The 23,151-nt window shown below is 32.0% G+C and overlaps 2 protein-coding genes and 1 non-coding gene across 4 annotated transcripts; 1 reads left to right on the forward strand and 2 right to left on the reverse strand.

Moving 5' to 3' along the window:
• Positions 1-274: 274 nt before the first annotated feature.
• Positions 275-14,504, reverse strand: LOC111634093 (serine/threonine-protein kinase 11-interacting protein-like). The gene is made up of 7 exons (XM_023378772.1): positions 14,323-14,504; positions 8,572-8,738; positions 6,815-6,982; positions 5,407-5,499; positions 4,584-4,652; positions 1,835-1,964; positions 275-572 (listed from the first exon to the last, which is right to left on the reverse strand). The coding sequence occupies exons 1-7, from the start codon at positions 14,384-14,386 to the stop codon at positions 436-438; spliced, it is 828 nt and encodes a 275-aa protein (XP_023234540.1). The 5' UTR covers positions 14,387-14,504; the 3' UTR covers positions 275-435.
• Positions 14,505-17,974: 3,470 nt separating this feature from the next.
• Positions 17,975-18,047, forward strand: Trnav-aac. Its single transcript has one exon. It is a non-coding gene; the product is annotated as a tRNA-Val (tRNA).
• A 22-nt stretch (positions 18,048-18,069) lies between these two features.
• Positions 18,070-23,151, reverse strand: LOC111634092 (ras-like protein family member 12). Of its 2 annotated transcripts, XM_023378770.1 has the most exons (5): positions 22,895-23,138; positions 20,503-20,559; positions 20,034-20,107; positions 19,785-19,963; positions 18,071-19,146 (listed from the first exon to the last, which is right to left on the reverse strand). In XM_023378770.1, exons 1-5 carry the CDS (start codon positions 22,983-22,985, stop codon positions 18,813-18,815), a joined length of 735 nt encoding a protein of 244 aa, XP_023234538.1. In that variant the 5' UTR covers positions 22,986-23,138; the 3' UTR covers positions 18,071-18,812. The 2 variants fall into 2 exon arrangements, with proteins under 2 accessions (XP_023234539.1, XP_023234538.1); XM_023378771.1 differs by lacking the exon at positions 20,503-20,559 and having other exon boundaries at positions 18,070-19,146; positions 22,895-23,151.

Raw genomic sequence — 23,151 nt, forward strand, 5'->3', positions numbered from 1 at the left:
GGCTACTCAAATATTTTACGTTTTTGATACTAAATTAACTTCTGAAGTATAATTTTTTATTGTTTTTATATTTTTCAATATATTTATTTTGTTTGTACAAAATAAAAAAATAATTTTTAACGATACAATAGTCTTCGTTAGGCTTAACATCGACGAAAATTCAACGCAAAGCGACACGCAATGGAGAAAAATTTCAACACGGGATAAATTAATATATTTTTTTGTACATAATTGGTTATCCGAAAAATAAGTTATCCGAACAACCCCAGTCCCCAATTGATTCGGATAAACGACACTCTACTATACTTGCATTTTTACTGTACGAGTAATACACATACATAAGTGTGTAAATGCATATATGTTAAAGTAATTACAAAATAATTAGCAAAGTAAATATTTATTAAGAAAATATATACAAGAAAATAACTATATGCTTTAGAAAATCATAATAGTATATACAATACTTACCACTTTTAAATAAGGTAATTTGTTTAACGGGCGAAGAAGAGAAGGTTCAGATAAACAGTTATAACTTAAATCTAAATCTTCTAAATTTCGAAGATATTCCAAACCTAAAACAAATATACACACTATTATAATATCTTTATCAGATTGTGAACTTTGCCCTCTCTGATTGTTAAGTGGCAAAGGATTAGTTGAGAATTTTCGATTAAATCTGTTCTTTAATGTGCCTGTCATTATCTTTACATTCCATATTCTATCAATCCCTATTTCTAAATCTCTGTATTTGCCATGTTTCTGCGTGTCTCTTGGCACAACATTTGAATTGGCTGAAACTACATTGGCAGGCAGATTTATCTTTCCCTTTCACATAAGGACAGTATTTAGATGGTTTGCTAGGTTGATTCCATCTGTTGTTATTGATATATGCCATATAATAGTGATAACTTTCTAAAGCAGGAGTCGTCAAACTTTTTTGATCGTCGACCCCCTACTATTTTTTGAAACCTCACATCGACCCCCACCAAAAAGTTTGTGTTACAAGCAAAAAAAAAAGCTCTTACTATTTTAATATACTGTAAATCTTTTAATTCTTTTAATTTTACATTTATTGTATATATGTTAATAATAATTTTTGTAACTGACAATCAATGAGATGGATAAGCTTGATAATCCTTAGCAAGATTAACAATATTCAGTTCAAAATTTGTAAGTTTTAATCTTTTCATCAGGCCCCAATAATGTTATATCGACCCCTGGGGTCAGTATCAACCACTTTGATGCCCCCTGTTCTAGAGGGTAGTTTAGGGAATCCTTGAATCTAAATGTATCTTACCATACTAGACACTGAGTTCTGAACTGGAAACATTTTTAGTTACTGAAAATATTGAAGAAACTGCATCCCATGCTAACATAGTCCAGACTTAGCACCCTCTGATTTTTACATTCTTGGACCTATTAAACATTTTGGTAACTTACACTTCTGAAATGATCAAGAAGCTAAAGATGCATACGTAGACTTGTTCAAATCATTAAGTGGAGAATTTTTTCAGAAAATAATTTTTACACTCTTATCTTCTGCTGGAAAAAGTGTCTAGAAAAAATGGTAACTATGTAGAAAAATAGCTTAGACTGTGTACTTTCAAATGGCTAATTTAATATTTTAATGTAATTTGTTATTAAGCTGTACAAGAGATTGTATACTTTTGTGACCTACCCCATAGTGTAATAAAATGTAATATTCTTAAATAACTTCATTTGCAAATAAAATTTTTCTAGTGGTAACAACAAAACAATATCTGTCTACCTTTTAATAAGCAATTAATTACTAAATAATACTAATTTATTATAGATTATACATTATATAACATACCACCCAAGTCTTCAATCTTATTATTCCTGAGACAAAGTTTCTTTAGGGAGTCAAATACCTCGTAGTAGAATACTGGGAGACTTTCCAAAAGATTGTAGCCGAGATTCACGGCATTTAATTTATGAAGATGCTTAAAAAATAATAAAATGTCTATTATATTTATTTATAATATGAATAAATTTGTCAAAATCAACTAGCTATAAATATTATGATAGAATTAAAGATATATGTAAATACTGAATATTAATGAGTATAGGATTACTTTATTGAGGAAGAATTTAAAATTAAACAGATTGTAGAATGTTTGGTAAAACTACAGTTCTGAATAATGGGTTTGGATCCCCTCCCAAATTTTAGATTTCTTAGACAACTAAAAACTTCAAAAGAAACCATATCTCTAATTATGATCCTTGGCCACGTATCCGCCTCCAAAGTTTTTGCGTATTAAACACGCAATGAGCTTGATGGAGCATGGAGCACAACTCTAATCTTGCTCCAGAAGTAGTTGGTGAATGGCATTTCTCATATTTTATGAGCTTTTAACTATCTCTATTAAAGTAATAGTTAATCTTTAGCATTGTTTTGAGAAATAGTTCTGGATTTTTTTGAGTAATTTTCAGGGACTATATCTCGCAAAGAGTAACAAGTAGACCATTGCTTCCTTTGACTTTTATTACTCCTATGGGCACTATCTACAGTTCCAATAGAGTCCCAACTGCCTCATTCGGGAGCTACATTTGTACCAAATGTCTATTGAAAAAATTACATTAAAGTTAACAAACACAGTTAGCATCTTTGCTTTCATTGCACTTCCATGAAACTTTTGATCATCCCTAAATAAATCACGACAATGATGATGCACAACAATATATTAGTGTTATAAATGCAAACAAATAACAATTAACTGCAAAATAAATCTATTTATTAGAAACATGAGAATTACTTGAACATGTTGTAAAACATTTTCTTTTTTTATAAATATGAAAGAATTCCACATGGTGTTGGTCTAAAATTTCACTAAAATTCAGTCCTTAATGAAGACATTTCCAATTCTGCTAAACAGATTAATGATAAATAGCTTTCCGATTGGAAAATCAGTAGTTTAATTATCTAAATTTGAACCCAAATGCATAGAATTCATCGATTTTTCAGTTCAAATTTGCCCAATTGTAACTATTTTCTTCCAACTTATTATTAAAAAAATATCATTGAAAGCAATTATTTTTGTAAAGCAAATACTTGTTAAGTAAACATTTATAAGTATCAGAAATTACATAATTAACTTTGTTCATAAGAAGTTTTATGAGGCATATATCAAATATAATTTGATAACAACATACCTACCCAATATATTAGAATTACCAAATGATCTGCCAGACTTTTTATCAAGTGATATTCATACTAATTAGTGATTTGAAAAAAAGTTTGACTAGAGGTATTTAAATCATCTCTTGATAAATATAATAATTCTAACTAAATTTTAATCTTTATTTAGTATACTCTAGAAGAAAAAACAATTGTCCCAGTATGGGACTCAAACCTCCTGCAACTTCTGCTTGCCATACAGTTGCATTGCAAGTTACAGTATTTGGAACTCTGTCCAATCTTTGCCTCTGCAGCTATTAATCTATATATAACCACATTGATCACTGACGGAACCTCATTCACTAGTCTCACACTCATACTCACATCATGCCAGAGTTAAAGTTCACTGAAAGCCACAAAGGACCAAGAGCATTAATTCATACCCAATGCAAGTGACCAGTAAAATTATATCTAAATTAATTAATTAACAGTTCTGAATGCATAGATCGGAGGATGGTCTGGGTAGTTTAGCTAACAACACAACTGTGCATCAAGCAGGAGTTGAAGGTTTAAGTCCCACTCCAGGTAAATTCCTTACTTCCAGAGTATACCAAGTTAAAATTTTAAAAATTTATTTATTTATAATTATTAAATTTATCAATAGAATATAGCCTAACTGCCTACCTGTAATCAAATTACTTTATTTTGGGTCATTAATTAGTTTGAATATAGTCCAATAAAAATCTGGCTTGTTTGATAATAATTTGAATATAAATTGATATACACAAAATGCAAAATAATTTAAAATTCCTTCAATTCCAATCCCATATTTTGTACCAATACTTTTTGTCATCGTTGGCTGTTACTGTTAGTTAAGGATGACAAAATGTCAAATTCAATTTAGTACCACAATCAACATTATTAAATTCATATGTAGTTCCACAGATTAATTTTCATATCTAAGCATATTCTCCAACTCTGTGTTCTAAATCTACACCCACAACTGCTGTAAATAATTGGGCTATATTTTGGAAATAATAATTATGAATTACAAATTAATTTGGCACTAGAGGGAGGCATTAGGCAGCATCTCATATTAAAATTAATAATTATAATATTTAATTAATTAATTTAGAATAAATTGGAAGAAAAGAATCGATCCAAAGTGAGACTCAAATCTGTAACACTCGCTTACCATGCGGATGTATTGCCAATTACACTACCTGGACCTATAGCCCGATTATTTACAGCAGTTGTGGATGTCTATTTGCTAAGCATTGGGTTTCTGTTGGAGTTTATATTTCTTCTAAATATTTTTCAAGACTTATAAGATTTCAATTAGAACACAGTATGAGTTTTTATCTCAAACTTAACTGCATTTCTTAAGTTCTTAAATTACTTCTATAAAAAAAAAACAGTTTTTTATTTATTAAAATTAACTCACCTGAAGTCCATTGGTTACTCTTAATTTATTATGGCTTACATTCAAAGTTTCCAAATTTGGAAATAATTTCTGAAATTAAACAAAATCCTAAATTAGAATAATATTACATTTTTGTATTTTTCTGTGTGTTAGGGCTTTACAATTATTTGTGTTTTGTAGAATACTTTTACATCTAAAATTATAAGGTGAGTCAAAATTTCATGCACTTTATATGTACAAACTTCCAAATGGACAACCTCAACCTTGCAAATGATTTTGTATTCTTATCCTGAATAAATCTTGTCTTTCACTCACCTAAGTTTCTTTTATGATTTTACAACATTCTAATAATTCCTTAATGTTTCTTGGGAATTTTGGTGTATAACCAAACTTGTTTATTGAACTTTTTTTAATTAAACAATATGAAAAAAGTCAATTTTTCATTTTACTTCTCATTATAACCTATATTTTGTTGAAAATTTCTTTTTAAAAGTGAAATTTGAATTATTCTATTGTTTTGAATTTAAATTTCTCCAAATTATATATATTATTTAAATTTCTTACAAATTTAACATGAAATGTGTTAAATTTGTATGAAATTTAAATTCAAAACAATAGAATAATTCAACGTAACATATATAAACAACACAATCATATAATTGTAAATATTAGCCCAGATTATTATAGTTATTTTCATTATTGAAAATTTAAGACTATACAAACAATGTTTGAGTCCTTTTTCCTATTTACATCCTTTTTAAAAAAAACTAAAACATTGTTTGTGTAGTCTTAAATTTTCAATAATGAAAATAACACAATCATATGCTAATTAAAGAAAACTTACAATGAATTCGTCTATTTTCTCGAGATAATTGTGAGATAAATCGAGATGTCTGAGTGCCACCCAATTGGAACAAGTTCCATTAACTGTAAATGCCTAAAATAAAATTTAAAATATTTTAAACATTAAACTCAAAAATACTTTATTATTTTTATTTTTATTATTATTGTTGTGTTCGTGGAATGTTTCCTACACAGCATATATACTGATGACTAGTGCTATGCTGGACTGAAGTCTATGCATAACTACAAGAAAAAGTTATGTTCATCTGTGTTTAAGAATTTCCTATGTAATGTGTATTTAGTATGGCAACTTTTTGTATGTGCCTCTGTGAAGCACTAACACTTCAAGACATTTGTACAGTGCATGTGGTATGATATCTGTACCAAAAAGAGACTACTAGCACAATAAGTATTTTTCTGATGTGTGTATTTGTAATGCAATTGCTGGGTGCATAAAATCTGTATGTGTGTGCAAGCTTTTGATGTATTATATTTGTAATTTGGTTATGTTGATGTAAGTAGTCAATCTGTGTTAAAAGTATGCACCCAATGATGTATATTTATAGTAAAGTGATTATGCACTACAAGAAGAAACCATTTGCAGTACCTCTATTGGTAAAGTTTGAAAGTTATCACTTCCATCATCTCAAAAACAATGCACAATACACAAAAAAGTCAATTATATAATTGTATGGCTTAGCAGGAAAGGACACACAACATACATAAATAGCATGAATAGAAAGTGTGAAATGCTAATGTGCATAAATGGCAAAATGTGTATTTCTCAAATAATATCTCAGTAAACCTTACTGTCAACTCAGCAGAACAACATCTGTAAAGCTCTTCAAACATTTCCAGCTTACACCAAAGACCACCTTCAGAAAACAAAAGTGTTTTAAAATGGAATGCTTGAAACAGACTTCAAAATTTGATTGTATGGAATTTGATATTTGAATGCAAATTCTACTTTAAAACTCTTATTTTTTCTTGAAGAAGGTCTTTGGTGTAGACAAAAAACATTTGAAGAGCTTTGATGCTGATGTGACTATGAGGTTTATTAAGATATTATATGATTGCTATCCAGTTCCAAGTCTAAAGAGTTTTTTATGGTATGTATACTTCTTGTGCATTCATTCTTGTATTCTCATTCATTTCTCATTTTCTTATGTCTTTGTGCTGATTCATTACCTTGTGTTGTATGCTGTCCATCACTCACATCTTAGTAAGTAAGGACCTCAATATGCACACTTTATATAAATGTATGTACATCATAACATATTTTAAAACTATGTTTATATCACAATACCAGTTAACTATGAACTAACAATTATTGATAAAGCAAAAATAGTACATAAGTTAATTTAAAATTACAAACATAAAATAAACTGTGATTATTTTATTAATTTTACCTCCAAATGAAACACACTACCACTGCATATTAAAATTTCAAGTTGCTTCTGCAGTTGAGCGATACCTAAAAGAAGATGAATGGGAATTTTTTTCAATTCTAACAACCATAGCATATGGAATGCTGACAGGTTAATTCCACCCTGGACGGTTTCAGCATTATTTAAAATCTAAAACAAAGCGAAATAAATTCATTTAACAGGAAAAAAAATAATTAAACAACATTTATATTAATAAAATTTCTTAATAATATTTTGTCTGAGTTCTTGAGTTAGTTTATTTGTATGTATATGGCAATAAGACATGCGAGTGATCTGCTAAGGAGGAAACATCTCATGGAGGCCTTTCTTTGAGAAACTGGCCCCTATTTAGCTGTCAGAAACATGAAGAAAACCTAAAAAACTCCACATGGCCAGCCCAATTTAGTAGTAGTAATTTTTTCTAATTCCAAAACATAGCCAATAAGTAATTTAAAAGTTTTTTCGGGTTTTCTTAAATGTATTTTACATATATAATAAAATAGACAATAAATTCTCTGAAAACTGAAGAATTTTTTGTGTTGATATGTGTATTTCAAGTTTTTATTGCTGGTAATTAACTACTTAGAACATGAGGAATGCAACACAATAAAAATTTCTATTATACTTTTATTAAAATTTCAACTGCTTAATGTTGCTGGTAACTTTTTAATAAGTAGTTTGTGCAGCTATATCCATAATATTGTAGGTTAAAACTATCTGAATAATATAATTTTATCAATATCAAAATCATTTAAAATCAAATATTTTTAGTTTATTTATTATTTCAAATAAACAAAGTTATAATTTTAATATTTTAAGTACAAAATTTCAAACAAGATAGTTTTCTATTTTTGTTTTGAAGATGACATTATGCAAGTGACCCTCATTCATGTGTAAACATTGTTCACATCTTCAAAGTATGTCATGCACAGGGCAGCGCAACATATTCTCAGAAATGTTATCGATTGCACAACAAATTTTTACCTTAGGAGTTTTGCTATTTTATGGACAAAAAGTGTGATATATAAAGATTGTCCACTAAATATAGAAACTCCTAAGGTAAACATTCCTCGTGAATTCAATAACATATCCGAAAATATGTTGTGCCATCCCATGCATAACATACTTGCAGACGTGAAGAGTGCTTGTGCACGAACAAGGGTCACTTGCATAATGTCATCTTCAAAACATAAAGGACAAACTATCTTATTCAAAATCTCATACTTGAAAACTTGTTTAAATACAGTATATTCAAATATTAATAACAGTCTATTCATATCACCCATTTTCCTTTTGGACCCTGTACATTAGATTTTGAACATGTACAAACATAAATCTAAACTGCCAGATTATTTCAGGCTATATTAAAGTTAATTTTTAATTAACAGAATTTGACTGTAAAATATCAAAAGTATGAGGCACAACTGTTACAAGTACACACAGAGTACCATAATACTTTTCAGCCAAATTCCATTAATTAATAATCCAGTAGCTTATGTTTGTCAATAGATCATGATTTAGAATATACGATTCTAAAAGCATTTATCCAGATTAAATCTCACCCTGGCTTCTAAAGAAGTATTTTATTTTTCTGTTTAATTTGATGTTGAGTCATTAGTATGATTACATTGTTCAAAGCTATTTTTAAAGTACTGTATTAAGATTATCATTGATTATATTTTAATAAATTTTAAATTTTCTTATTCACTCAAATGTTTAGACGAATAAAATATACTTACCTTTAGAGCAATGGCATTATTAACAATGCTCTTAAGAAATAGTACATTTTTTATTAAATCACAACTATTATCACTGCAATGGTTAGCGCTTGCAAAAATCCTATTCAAAGTGCATAAAACTGATGAAGTCAACGATAATTTCTTTCTTCCACAAAGAATTTCTTTTTCTAAACAACAAAAAAAAAATTATTTGTTAATAAAATATATTTGAAAGCAATCTCCTCATCCTCGCAATTATTTTAAAACCTCATCAATTCATAATAATTTTTCTCAAGAAGTTGTCACTTTAATCCAATTTCATATAATAAAACTTTATACATAAAGTGATTCAAATCATTTATCATCTGAGAACACAAAAATAAAATCAAATGGTAAACGTATACTACTAAAATGAATCTGAAGAATGTAAAACTAATATATGAAAACATACAGAAAAATTACCAAACATATATTCACATATCAAAATCTTGAGCACTTAACTGAATTAAAGAAAAAGACCAAATAAAAACCCCTTAATCAGTATCAATAACTTACAATTCGACATCTAGATGCCGACGGACACTAGTAATGCTACCTTGCCGTATCGCTTTGATGGTCTTTTATACATTACTTATTTGACTATTGAACATGCTTACAAAAAATGAAAATGTTTTTAACTTGTGTTTCTACTAACACCTGGTTACAAAAATATAGTAGAATATTATTCAATATTTTAGTCATATTTAAACCCTCATTAGTGAAATACAATTCAATGAATTTGAAAATACACCCAAAAACATTTGTGCTGATCACAGTTTCTCAATCACATGGAAAATAATAATAATAATATAAAAATAAACTTAACAATTTTTACAAGGAATACCACGACTTTACAAACATATATTTCGTTTTTAAATGTCCTGACAAACTCCTCAAATGCCCCATTAGTGGTTGGATGATATGGTACAGAACAAATGTGCAAAATACCATTTTGATTCAGAAAATCTCAAAATTGTTTAGACGTGAATTCAGTCCTGTTGTCCAAATGAATTTAATATGGCAAACCATAGTGATCGAATAAGGATTTGAGTATTCTGATTGTTGGTTCAGATGCTGTGTCAGGGATTTTAAATATTTCACACTATTCAAATGTGTTGTCAACCAAAATGAAGATCCATACATTAAAAAGAGGGCCTGCAAAATCTGTGTAATCTATCCAATTTGTTTTCGGGTTGAGCCAAAAAACTTTAAATTGTTCGGTGGATCTGATAATTGAGTTTGACATGTTGTACACTTTAATGGTGTTCTCTATCTCTTTTGGCAGCCCTGGCTACCAAAAGAGTGTTCAAGCTAACATTTTAGTTTTTACAATGCCTAAATGACCTTTGTGTAATTCTTGTAAAACCTTACATGTTGAATGTGGAATAACTACTCTGTTCCCCTAAAATAAACATTCATCATGAAATGATTATAGAATACACAAAAGATTAATAACTCATTAGAAGGTCTGAATGTTTTGCCAATTTCCCGAAAATTTGACAATAACCTGACTAAGGACAGGATCAGATGCAGATACATGTCAGCGGAAACATTGAAGCGGAACTTCTAAATTGATCTACATAAAAGCTAGATGTTTCAAAATTGAAATAAATCTCGATGTTCGTTTATCAACAGTGTTATGAGAGAGTCCATGTGCCAAAGTCCTTAATAGAAATGTATTGAATATCATATTGATAAACAGCTAAAAATAAAGATCAACAACATAACCGAGCCACAACTAGTCGGTTTTGAGCATATTTATGTCCACAAATGGCTATCATGGCTTATAATTGATTTCCAAAATAAACTTTCATCCATATAAATATTCACGAATTTCTTTACACTGTGAACTATCGCTAACCCTTCCTTTTCAGTTTGCAAATAAGTTCGTTGAGCATCTGCTAATACATTGCTAGCAAATGCAAAAAGATGCTTGATCCCATTCAGTTCATGAGATAATACTACTCCTATCCCTACTGGTAAAGTATCAACAGTGAGAAAAACTTGTTTATTTGAATCAAAATATGTTAAAAGATTTGCACTCTTGAGTGCCAAACTCAGATTTAAGTAGGCTGTTTCTTGATCATTACACCAATGCCAAGAGATAAGAACACAAAGATGATGATATAATGGTTTTAATATGGTAACTAACCTGGGAATAAATCTTACATAGTAATTTATCATCCACAAATATGAACATAATTGTGTGTCTAGAAAGTGGGTCTAGGTGCCTGAATCAAGGAAGTTAAGTTTCCTGAATGGGATCATACCATAAAGAATTTATTTGGAATACTAATAAACCTCCTTCTGTCATTAGAAATTTGCATTTTAAACCCTTCAAACACAGCCCCAATAGAGAGAATTCAATCGAATGCATCTAAATGATCCTTTCTAGTACAACCAGTAATTAAAATATTTTCTAAATACGGCTGTGCTGTACTAACAGGGCATAATATTTGTTCTATAACTCTTTGAAAAATTGCAGCAGCAGATTGGTGCAACTCCATAAAATAAACAATTAATTCAAAAAGACCTATAAGAATATTTATAATCATTGTTTGCTATCATTGTCTAGTAAGAACTGATTATACTCATGAGCCAAAACAAATGTACCCTTGCAACTTGGCACAAAATTCTTCAACCTTAGGTAACAGGTATTGATAAATATGGATGACCTTCTTAAGTTATAAACCCTACTATGGCTACCAAATCATCCCTTTTTCTATGGCTTTAATGGGAATTGCCCAATCACTATATGAAATTGGAGAAATGATATTGTTATCTTGTAATCTTTATAAATATGTTTCTAATTTTTCTTTAAGAACAAAAGAAACCAAGTTTGCCTTAAAAAATATAGGAAGGGCACCCTCTTTCAAGTGTAAATGTACTTTAACATCTGTACAGTGACCAATTTATTTCACATTGAAAAATGGACAAATGGGATCACAATATGCAATTAAAGTCATTATTGCATGTATTGAAGATGCAGAGCCACTATTGGGATGAGATCAAGTTGAGCTGTCCTCACAGCATAAAATTGGTTACATTATTATGAAGACTCGATAATAAGTTAAATTGATTTAACTAATTCCTACTCATGAGAAGGATTGTTCCTCTGTCTATAACAAATAAATTCGAAGTTTTTGTTACATTTTTGTATGTTACAGGTACTTGAATGTAGCCTAACACACAAAAGGAATATCCATTATAAGTTCTTAATAAGATGTTTGCATATTTTAAGGAATAGTTCTTAAAATCTAAGTTATAACTAGTTTTACCAGTTAAACTGATTGCCAATCCAATGTCCATTTCCATGCTTAACAGTTTATCATCAATCCGGACTGGAATAAAAATTTGTTTTATGATGCAAGCATTGTGGCAATTTATATGGTAAAATCAAATATCACACTTAGTTTGTTCTTTTACATCCTCAACAGTAGACAATTTTACACTCAGCTTATCTTTACTACGACAAAATGAAGTTGTGTGTTCTTATATTTACAATCTGCTTGAATATGTGATTTGTAAGCCACAAGCACAACAATGATGATTTGATATAATGAGTAAATCTGAATTGGGTTTTCTTGCCAGGCAATGATTACTGGTAAGTTGATCAGTTTTCCATAATAATTTAGGAACTTTTGAACCATTAGACAAATTGTTATAAGAACACTCTTGAGTAAGCTGAGCACTAGATCCATGAATCTTTTAAGCCTCTTGATGAGCACATTCAATGGAAACTGCATATTGAACTGTATCATCAAACTTCAAATTTTTTATGGGAGTAACACTATCTCAGTTTATTCACTTTTAATTCCCATAATAAACTGATCTCTCAGATGGTTGTTTAAATCTTCACCAAACTGACAGTGAAGAGGCAAAAATTTCAAGTTCAACAAAATCCGCAACCAATTCACCTTCTTTATAATATCTTTTACAAAAATGAAATCTCTAACTAACTTCATAAGGTTTTGGCACCAAATGGCAAGCCATTTTCTTTACCAGTTCAGAGTAACTATATTTCCCAGAGAATAACCCTTATGTTCAGGAATACATGATCCCATACTCGTTGCCAATTTTCTACGTCCATTCATATTTATTTAAAATAAACTTAGGAATTATATTCATTTATTAGGACTGTTATAACAACAATTACTGTGTTTACTGATGGTATTACGTAACCAACTATTGTTGCTCTCTTTCTCGGACGACGAGGCTATCCATGCGAGTACCGAAAAGTTGTTAAACACCCCAACCCCAAAAACAAAAGAAAAAATTAAATAATGTAAGTAACTAAGTTAAATATAATTATAAATAAAAATTCTCTCCTACTACCCCACGAAGGTTTTCATCACAATGCCACAGGCATCTAAGAAATATAGTAATTTTGACACAAACCACATATTATGTACAGTACTGTATAATATTAAATTTGCAATTGGTTTCTTGTCACGTGTTTCACAGCATGTCTTAGAAGGCCAAAGCCTATCATGTATTGTCACACTAAATAATTTAATTCTACATGCACTAATTCTATTTTAACACATAAGTTTTCTAATTTGTAATTTTTAACTTGCAATTGTTATACAATATTTTGTGCTGTACAACTACAGCCCAAAATACAACAATAACAAAAATATATTTCAATTTGAATTACTGCAATGCCACATATTGTAGAGTGATACGCAGGATTGGTTTCTAGCTCGAGATTTTTCCATTTCGAGACCAACCGCATGAAAAATTAACGACCGATAAACTTGCAAAGATATTTTTTGTCATTCACCAACAATTTAGTGTGAATAATCTTTTGGATTTTGAGTGATTTTAAGTGAAATTTCAAAGATAATTAGGTCACACGATTCATAAAACTGTTAATCATACTAAATTATCAATAAGCAATATCAATTGTCATCCTAACAAACTTATCAACTAGTAATAGTTTCATAAATCAGTTCCAAACCAAGACAGTTGGCAATAATTGCAATAATTGAATTATTATTTTTTTTTTTTTTCATTTTTGGCTCTTTCCACCCCACGGGATTTATTTCCATACTGTCACGATTTGACCGGGCCCACAATAGAGTGGAAGCGAGGGACAACACCCAACGTATTTGGGTCATACCACAGACAAATTGTCCACGTGGCTCGACCGGATCGGTAGGCCATTCGCTTACCGATCCGGTCGAGCCACGTGCCTTCTGTCATCCGGCCATCAATACTTCAATTTAAAACACTTCAACAAAGAAAAATCCATAAAGGAAAAGTCGCCTCGATTAGCACGTAAGCTCTTGAGGTAAGACAAGGACATACTTCTAAATTATATTTTGTGTTTGCCTTCAAATTACTTAAAAATACATCTGTATTTCATAATAAATGCAACCAAATTTGCTTAACTTGCACTATAAAATGCACTAATGTCAACACAATTCTTGTTTCTATTTATTCTTATTGGATTTATAACTGCACGAATGGCTCAGCTGCATATTTAAACAATCAAGATACACAATTACTAAGTATACATCATAAAAACAATGGATATAATAAACAGCATCTATCAATACCCCTGATGATCTGTATATATCACATGAAATAAGGAACGAGATAACGCGTGAAAAAGTAACAAAACACAAGAAAAATACTGATCTACGGGATTAAAATGTACGTTAAGTCACTCACAGATAACGAAACAAATAAATAAATCAATTACGTATTCAAAATCAAAACAAAAATTACCATTTTGTCGAAAAAACCTTGATAATTGATGCGCGAGAGTAACGTCGCTGCTCGAAAGTGTCATTTCTATTCGAAATGCCAGTTTATAAACATAATTACAATCAAAAATGCGACATTTATTCCAAATGTTGTTAACAACGTGACAGATACGAAGGAAGATGCGATAAACATCTGATTATAGATATGAGTGCTGCACCCTGCCGGAAGAAAAACTTTATTTAATTTTTTTGTTTAATTTTTCACTTAATTATAATTATTTACTTTCTATATTATATTATTTTAAAATAATTACGTTTAACTATTATGTAAATATTTGAATTAAATTTTTTAGTTATTAAAAATAATAGATGAAATTTTAATGCGATGAATGCAGGCGTGAGGACTCGATCGATCCGAATTACAGTGGTGGGCCAACATTTAATGATACATTAGACGAAGTAGATAAAGTAGAGATCGACTCTCCGATTTAAATTATTTTGATAAATTATAAACTTTCAATTAAGATTCAAAAACTGATCCTTTTAGCGATACGTTGTTCTCGCGTCGCGAAGCCATCATAATTATGTAAACTATTATTGCGTGCAGAGTGACCATTTCCAAATTTCAAAAAAAGCAACGTGGGACAAATCAACGCTCATCTCAAAGTGTCTTAGTGGTCCAGTCTGGTTTCTGATCAGAACCAGCTTCAAACTGTTTAATCTGGGAATTTGAGCAAGGCCTCGCGCAAAGAGGACTTAGTGGAAGTTCTTAGCTTGATGCTAAAAAAAGATACACTTGGTATCTACAGAAAGGATATAATACTGTATATATTTATATAAAAGCTCTGGATACATTAATATAACGCAATTTTTTGCTATTAAATGTTATTCTGTTTGGTCGCAAACTAAACGCTTCATATAGCGTACTCATTCGAGAAAAGTGATGTCATATTTAGTCCTTATCTGACAAGAGAAAAATGACTACCGCGGAGAACTTTCTATGCAAACGGCCCCATAGAAGTGTTTATAGGAGGATTTTGGTGTTAGACACGTGAAATAAACCCGATAAACTCCATGTGTCCAGTCCAGTCCGTTGGTAAGGCGCAAATCCATGACCAAATACAGTCGATCCCCCTGTAACACGGTAGATACGTTCCGGTTTTTATGAAATTCATTTTCTACGAGTCCTTAAATACATGAGCCAATCACAGCCTGGTACGTATGCAGTTTACGGACTACGGCTGTTTGAAAGGTTTTCTTCCATAAAATTAATCGATTCTAAACTAATTTGACTCAACAATTCCAAAATACGTATAATTTTTTGGAAATAATCCATATAAACTATGCTATAAATAAAAAATTATAGGATTACTTACCGAGCGTGCATCGTTCGACGACGCCATCGCTTAAGCTTGTTTTCGTCGTAGTGCGGCTCATCGAATGGCACTCGCGTACTTTCTGATAAATTATTTTTCTGCGAAAACTTTGCTGAACTTTGGAGACACCATTAATATAAATACAATTTTTATGGCCGTTAAATAATAAATGGTTTTTAGTAGGTCCGGCGCTAGATTAAACTCAATGGTTTGTGCAATATCCGTTATTGGTCTAGATTCGACCAATCCTGTCGCGACACGAGTCGGCGATGACGTTTTACTGAATTATATGAGTCTCTTTTAGCGTGTTTATACGAATACGGTCGCAATTTTTTCACCGTCATATAGGAATCCGAACTATATGAACCCGTTTTATAGGGGGTGTCTACTGTACTAGCATTCAGTGGTTTCATTCACAATTTACTCGATCATCAGTAAACTGTAATTATGCATTTTATGCGAAAACAGTACATCAACAACAAATAAGTTCTCTTAATTAAAAAAAAAAGTACGTAATAGTTAAATAAAACGATAAGAGAAGGACAAAATATGGCGGATGATGCTCAAACGAAGCTTCCTCTACATATCTAAATACAGTCGGCCCCCCTATAACGTGGGTTCTTATAACGGAAATTCCTATAACGTAGCGAAAAACTTGCGGCAGTATTCGTATAAAAAGACTCGCAAAACGTCGTCGCTACTCGTGTCGCGACAAGTTTGGTCGAATCCGGACCAATAGTGGAAGAGCAGCCGAACTACTTTCCGCCGTCCAGCGCCACGCTACGGAGAGTTTAGGCGAGTAAGCTGAGTTTACTATCGTCTGTACAGTATGTAAATTAGGTAAATGTACCATAAGTCTAATACAGTGCTGTAATTTTATACATTTCTTGTGAAAGAAACATTTCTTATTCAACGACCATAAAAATTATTTCTATTAATGATGTCTCCAAAGAGTCAACGAATTTTTCGCATAAAAATAATTTATCAGAAAACGCGGCCGCCATTTGGTGCGCTGCTCCGCGACGAAAACAAGCGTAAGCAACGGCGTAGTCGAACGGTGCACACTCGGTAAGTAATCCTACAATTTTTTGTTTATAGAATAGTTTATACGGATTATTCCCAAAAAATTATGTGTTTTGGAAATGTTGAGTCGAATTAGTCTAGAATCGGTTAATTTTATGGAAGAAAACCTTTCAAACAGCCTTAGTCCGTAAACTTCACACGTGTCGGGCTGTGATTGGCTCATGTATTTAAGGATTCCTACAACGTAAAATTCTTATAAAGTGGAACGTATCTAAGCGTTATAGGAGGGTCTACTGTACTGCAAAGTTACGGCGATTTCCACGAAAAATAATTTAATGCAAATATTTTGATACCATATTTTCTATGAAAATTTCTGAGGTACGATAGATTTTGAACTCAGATGCTTCAAAGCGGCAATAAAATCAAGTGTTATTTAAATATAATTTAAAATATTTGGAAAATAATTATGCAAGATATTAAAATTTCTTATTATATTTAATAGCATAAAAAGTCTATCGTTTTAACTGTATAGTAATTATAATTAGAACTGGTAGGATTAGTACCTGAAATCCATTCTATAAAGCTTTTACCTCATTTTATTTAAAGGTTTAAATAAGTGAAGAACATTCATAGATTATTTTATAAATACAATAAAACCTGAGTAAAATTGAACTCGAATAAAACTGATGTCCAAGGAGACAAAGACAAAAGTTTGCAGTTGTGAAGAATCGAATTCCCTTGTGGTTCAACCACGAAAAACAGATAAATGTTTTTCTAATGCTTGGAGGGTGGAAAGAATTTCTTAAATGAATAATCTTCAGGTACAGGAATTTGTTTATTTTATGAATCGACGTTCTTTCACGACTAATTAGTGAACAAATGGTCTTTAAATTATCTTCCCATCCCTACAACAATTATAGTGAAATAATGTTGATATTGTTTCTTAGAAGGGTCTTCTCTCCCACAAAATTCACAAACACACTTACGGGAAAGATTCGTTCACCAGTATTAGTGTAACACCTTAAATGCGCCATATTGTACTAATTTTCTTTCTATAAATACGTTATAGATCCGAGACACTGGTGAATTAATTAAAGTAAGCGTGTAAGAATTAAATGAATCACACGTTGTTTCGCGTGATTCGGTTTTAATGGAATGCGGATTCGGAATTTTTAGAGAGGTATTTACACTCGAGACAATAATAGGTAATATTTATAGACATATAATGTAACAGAAGAAAATATAAATGATTAAACGTGGAAGTATTATAGCTATGTGCTTGTGGTGTAGTGGTTATCACATCCGCCTAACACGCGGAAGGTCCCAGGTTCGAGCCCTGGCAGGCACACTTAATTTTTTTTCCTCTTCCGTTTTCATTTCCTTCTTTTATCATTTTATTTACTTTTCTATAACACGAAATTTCATTTTAAGTTAATTAAGTATTGAAGGTTTTAATCATTAATGCTCGCGCCATCTGTTGGCGAGGAAGAAAACAATTTCAAAAATCCAAGTGTTTTATTTCGACACGAGAAAACAATATTTACATACATAAAAACGTTCTGTAATGTTTTTTGTTCTCCGCTCGATTTACCAAATTCAAATTGCTGCAACGAATAGCAGAAAGAAAAAAAAAGTACAATTCTAAGAAACGACGGCGATTGTTCCCTGAGAAATGAGACTAGAGATAAAGTTACACATCGAAATGTTACGCCCCCGTTTGGTTTTTATTTTTTTTACGAACGATCCGAGTTAATATTTAGCTAATCGACGCGTCACTAATTTTAAAAATTCGGTGGTTTGATCGTAAAAAGGAAATAAAATGCTAATTCTTAGAACGACAGAATCCGCGACGATCGGCCTGTTATCGTGACGTCACCATAGCAAAACACAGGAAGTCACCGCAATTTTCGAGTGACGCTAATAATAAATTGATGGGTTGTGGTGACGTCATAAAAATAATAAATCAATCACGTTCTACAACTCGGTTCGGTCCAATTGTTACGGATCGAAACGTCACGTGTTTTACGACGTCACGACATCGTCGCTAATTCGTCACGGTGCGAATGGGCTTAAGGCTGCGAGACGGCGGAGTTCGGAGCCCCATTGATAATAATCAAGATTGAAAGATCTTGAAGCCTTTGTTGAATAGTTTCATTTTGGGATTCCTCTCGGCTAGAACCAGACTTCTGTTAGGTTCTTCGTTTTTCCGGGCAGACAGGGACGATTTGACGGGTGATTTTTGTGAACGGGTGTTGAGGAGGCGGGTGCCATTGGTGGGTGCCGATTCTCCTATGTACAGAGACTTGTTGGCTTCTCGTCTCAATATCTGACGCACGGTTTCTTGAAAGACTGCTGCCACTTCGTCGTATTCTTCCGCTGCTGTCGATTCTAAAAATGTGGCTTCGTATTTACTGGCTACGTTGATTCCTTCCTGTTTACTCACTTGCCTGTCAAAAAGAATAATCGAGTGAACACACAAAGACACAGAATTGATCGTCACGTGGCCGGCCTTAGAAATTCAAAAGGACACGAGCCACTTTCATATTTCTAAACACTAAAAATGTAAGAAACTACTAAAGCATTAGGCCTGGAGGTTCTTCTAAATTAAGAAGCCAGTCAAATGGCCTCCTTTCTCTTTTTAATAGACCTTGCATGCAATTGTAAACGATAGATTTAAATAACATCACGGAATTTGAATTAAGTATCCTCCCGAACTAAGTACCATCACGAAATTTGGGGCCCCCTCGAATGAAGATACAAGTTTAATGGACTTCTCGATCCTTTCTTCGATAGGACCTACATACGATTGCAAACGACAAGTTTTGTATTATCGTTACGATGTCGAATTGACGTCACGTTGGCTTCTACACAAGGTATTATAATCCGTAACATTCGTCACGCGATAACGATTGCAATTTAGGACGTTATTTACGAAAACAACTCGTCGATTGTTCTTTTGTTATCGGTGCAAATTGCAATAAAGAAATACAATATAATTATGGTCTGGTATTTTCCGATATTATCGATCAGTGATAGTGATAGTGTACTCGACACAAAAGCGTAACAAATAACCAAAACTACTAGCCTGTATCTCTCCAAATCGACTTTGTTCCCTACTAGTATCAAAGGTATTTCTCTAGGACTGGAATTCTGTACTAAGTCCATATAAGAGTTGGCCTGTTCGAAACTCGACCTGTTGGTGATACTATAGACGATTATAAAACCATCTGCCCATTTTAAGTAACGATCGGGTGTCTTGTAATCCTGAAAAGTTATAAACAGGTGTTTAACCAGAGAAAATTACCACACAAAACACTCGAAATCTGCCACTTACCTTATCGCACGTGTCCATAATATTCAAAATTACCTCTTTCTGGTCGACGACATCCACCTTGGAATACGTATTTTCTAAAAATACAATAAGATTATTAACCATTGTCACGTCACTACCGGTGGTAATTTATCGTTTCGATAAATGACGTATAAGAAACTCTCAACCAATGGCGGGATTCGTAACGCAGTTTAAACCGTTCCATTGTTGTGCCGTTTCTATTTTTAAGAACTGTTTTCAACGAAATTTTCTCGCAGGTTTTTAAGAAAAAATCGACTAAAAATACGACTCGTCAACGGAAGTGAAAATACTACTAAAAATAATACAATGTACCGCTTATAGGCATCATAGAAATCAGCTGTTTTACTACGTGACATCATTTCGTTGCGTCATCAAACGATATATAAAAGAATAATGCGCATAACTTGCCCTAATTGGGATCGAAAGTGTTTAAAAGAAAAAAGGGTCTTACCTAATTCCGGATCGTACTCATTTATAAAACGCTTGGTGATGTACTTAACGGTCAAGGCTGTAAAAAAAATGAAAAAACACGTGTCAAAACAGGTGTAATGGCGAATTCTAAACACTTACAACACAACTGGTTAAGATATTACCAAACATTTGTATGTCCTCCAAAGAACGGAATGCTCAGAATATTTATATAAATAATTTTTCTCTTTCTATATAGAATACGCGAGGGAGGCATGCCCTAAATTAGTAATATCTAATTGCTTCTTAGGATAAATAAGGGTGAAATGCCCCGTATTAATAATTAAACGCTTACGACATAGCTAGTTGCGATAAAATCAAACATTTGCTTCCACTCGAAAGAATGGAATGTTTCGAAAACTTGAATATTTTTATGTCTTTCTGTGTGCCCTTTAAAACTATTAATTAAGGTATGTAGGATAAGAGGGTAATGGCCTAAATTAGTAACTAATTGCTGTCTAGGATAAATAATAATATTAAGCGGGGCAAAGGTTTCTTACTTAATACTTTAATAATTATTAATGCGAGGCATCTATCCCTCAGTTTAACTGTACTCAAAATATTCGTACATTTTTTAGTTTTGTTGCCAATTTATCCAGAAAATAATCGAAACCGGACTCAAAACCACCATTGTGTTTGGTCGTCCGAACCCATAAATGTATCGATTTTATGGCAAAAGCGCAATTCAATTTTTACCTAGCGAGCTTCGAGCCAACTTACCATCGACGTTTTACCACCGCGCAGCGCCATATTCTCCCTGGTGGTTGAGTTCTTTTAATTAGCAGCTAGTAAACGGATTCAAAGAGCATCTTGCGGATGAAATATAACTAAAATTAAATTAGCGTTTCCCGCCTCCTTAAGTACTTTTGCCAGACGTCGCCATTCGACACTTAAGCTAAGTGGTGCTCTAAAACGGATTTTTTTCGAAGGCCTAACAGGAAATTAACTCTCGACGATGATAAGTATCGGTTGTTACACGCCATTAAACTCGAGTAAACACACTAAGTAAACAAATGCTTAAAGAAAAAAATGCATATTCAAACAGACGCTCTTATCATAAATCATAATTATTACTTTAGTAATTATAACGCCCCTATAGGAGATGCTATCTACTAAATAATAAACTTCGAACGGTATTACGGAGGATGTCAATGTCGATGAACTATTTACTTTCGTTTAAAAAGAAATGAGTTACGCTAACGATCGTATCGCGTAACGCTTTGCAATAAAAATAACATTAAATATTTAAAAATTTTTAATAATGATTAATCGATAGATGGCGACACGCTTAAAATACCGAATACGTTGAATTCTTAATCAAATTTATTAGCCTAATTTCAGCCTAAATTATTACGTAATCTGGTAAATTCGGTAAAAATTATTGGTATTATTTATGTCAGCGCCCGTTTAATTTATTATTAATTTAGAAATTATTATTAATAAAAAATTAACCAATATTTTTTTCTAATTAAAAGTGCTGTTTAGTTAATTTTTGTTTTAAATTTCACAGAGATGTAATTTAAATTTCGTCAGAAACGAGCGATTAGATCCTAGTTATACTTTACTCGAAGATAATTTTTTTCATAAAAATACGAAGGCCTCGAGTTACTTTTGCGATTTAGGAATTTAGAAAAAAAAATCTTAATTCATTTATACTTTATGATAATTTTCGTGTAATTAAAGATGTCGGCATTTGTTAAAGTATTGCGAGAGATACGACGCAGATGTTCCATTTAAAGCAAAGAAAATGTAAATGTTTTAATTCTCGAAAATACTCATCGATACGGCGATATTCAATTATAAAATACTTTTAGAACTATTTTCTACGATTTATTGCACTTTTTTACAAGAAAATATTTAAATTTTATTGTTAGATATTGAAAAAAGTATCTACGTTTATCGACTTTAAAACTCGATGAGAGTTTATAACGCGTGGCAAATTACGTCAGAGTCGTCGGATGCACAACTGGCGAACAGACGTTTTGTAAGAGGATGTTATTTTGGTTCTCTGACATTGGCATCGCTACCTGTGCGACTGAAAAGATTCCCAGATGTGGAAGACACTACACAAAACGGAACAATAACTAAATACCCGCTAGTTCCTTTGTGTAATTATCGATACCGCCTTCGAGTAGTCGATTTTACGTAACGCATATTTTATTAAATATTTAATTATTTATTAAAAACTGGGCGCTTTTTAAGTCGTTTCGCCACACGAAATATTAAAGAAAGATCGCTTTGCACCCCCGCCGCTTGGAAATTTTGAAAGAGATGAGCTCTTCCACGTAATAAAGGCGAGTTTTTGAGTTTCGGATCGACTTACGTTACGACAAAAGTTGTATTAGTTTAAAAATAAAGTTAAAAACAAAACTTACCTGATTTTCCCACTCCCAAAGAGCCCAATATAGCCAAATTGATCTCAGGCAAGGAAACGCTAGGACCTGTTGGCGTTCTTCGGCCGCTCATTTTGGAACGCGCATCACGTGACGATGGCAACCCCCCGCTGAAGTCCTCTTATTTATATAAGTTGGGAGGATCTACGTCACGGCTATTTCTAGCCGGAGATGACGTCGGTTAGACTTCCGCGCCTCGTTGTGGTTCCGAAATAAACGTCATCGAAAACGACCCCCTC

Source organism: Centruroides sculpturatus, unplaced genomic scaffold, assembly GCF_000671375.1.
Source record: "Centruroides sculpturatus isolate CEXI.00-Female unplaced genomic scaffold, Cexi_2.0 scaffold838, whole genome shotgun sequence".
Classification (NCBI taxonomy): Eukaryota; Metazoa; Arthropoda; class Arachnida; order Scorpiones; family Buthidae; genus Centruroides; species Centruroides sculpturatus.

What these genes read in the sequence shown, in the direction of transcription:
- LOC111634093 (XM_023378772.1), bottom strand. Translation starts at nt 14,386, where the DNA reads ATGACACTTTCGAGCAGCGACGTTACTCTCGCGCATCAATTATCAAGG. An exon ending in AGAAAATAGACGAATTCATT is followed by an intron (nt 4,653 to 5,406) that starts GTAAGTTTTCTT and finishes GTTTAATTTCAG; the next exon opens with AAATTATTTCCAAATTTGGA. An exon ending in TAAGATTGAAGACTTGGGTG is followed by an intron (nt 573 to 1,834) that starts GTATGTTATATA and finishes TATTTGTTTTAG; the next exon opens with GTTTGGAATATCTTCGAAAT.
- LOC111634092 (XM_023378770.1), bottom strand. Translation starts at nt 22,985, where the DNA reads ATGAGCGGCCGAAGAACGCCAACAGGTCCTAGCGTTTCCTTGCCTGAG. An exon ending in TTTGGGAGTGGGAAAATCAG is followed by an intron (nt 20,560 to 22,894) that starts GTAAGTTTTGTT and finishes TTTTTTTTACAG; the next exon opens with CCTTGACCGTTAAGTACATC. An exon ending in TGAGTACGATCCGGAATTAG is followed by an intron (nt 20,108 to 20,502) that starts GTAAGACCCTTT and finishes TTGTATTTTTAG; the next exon opens with AAAATACGTATTCCAAGGTG.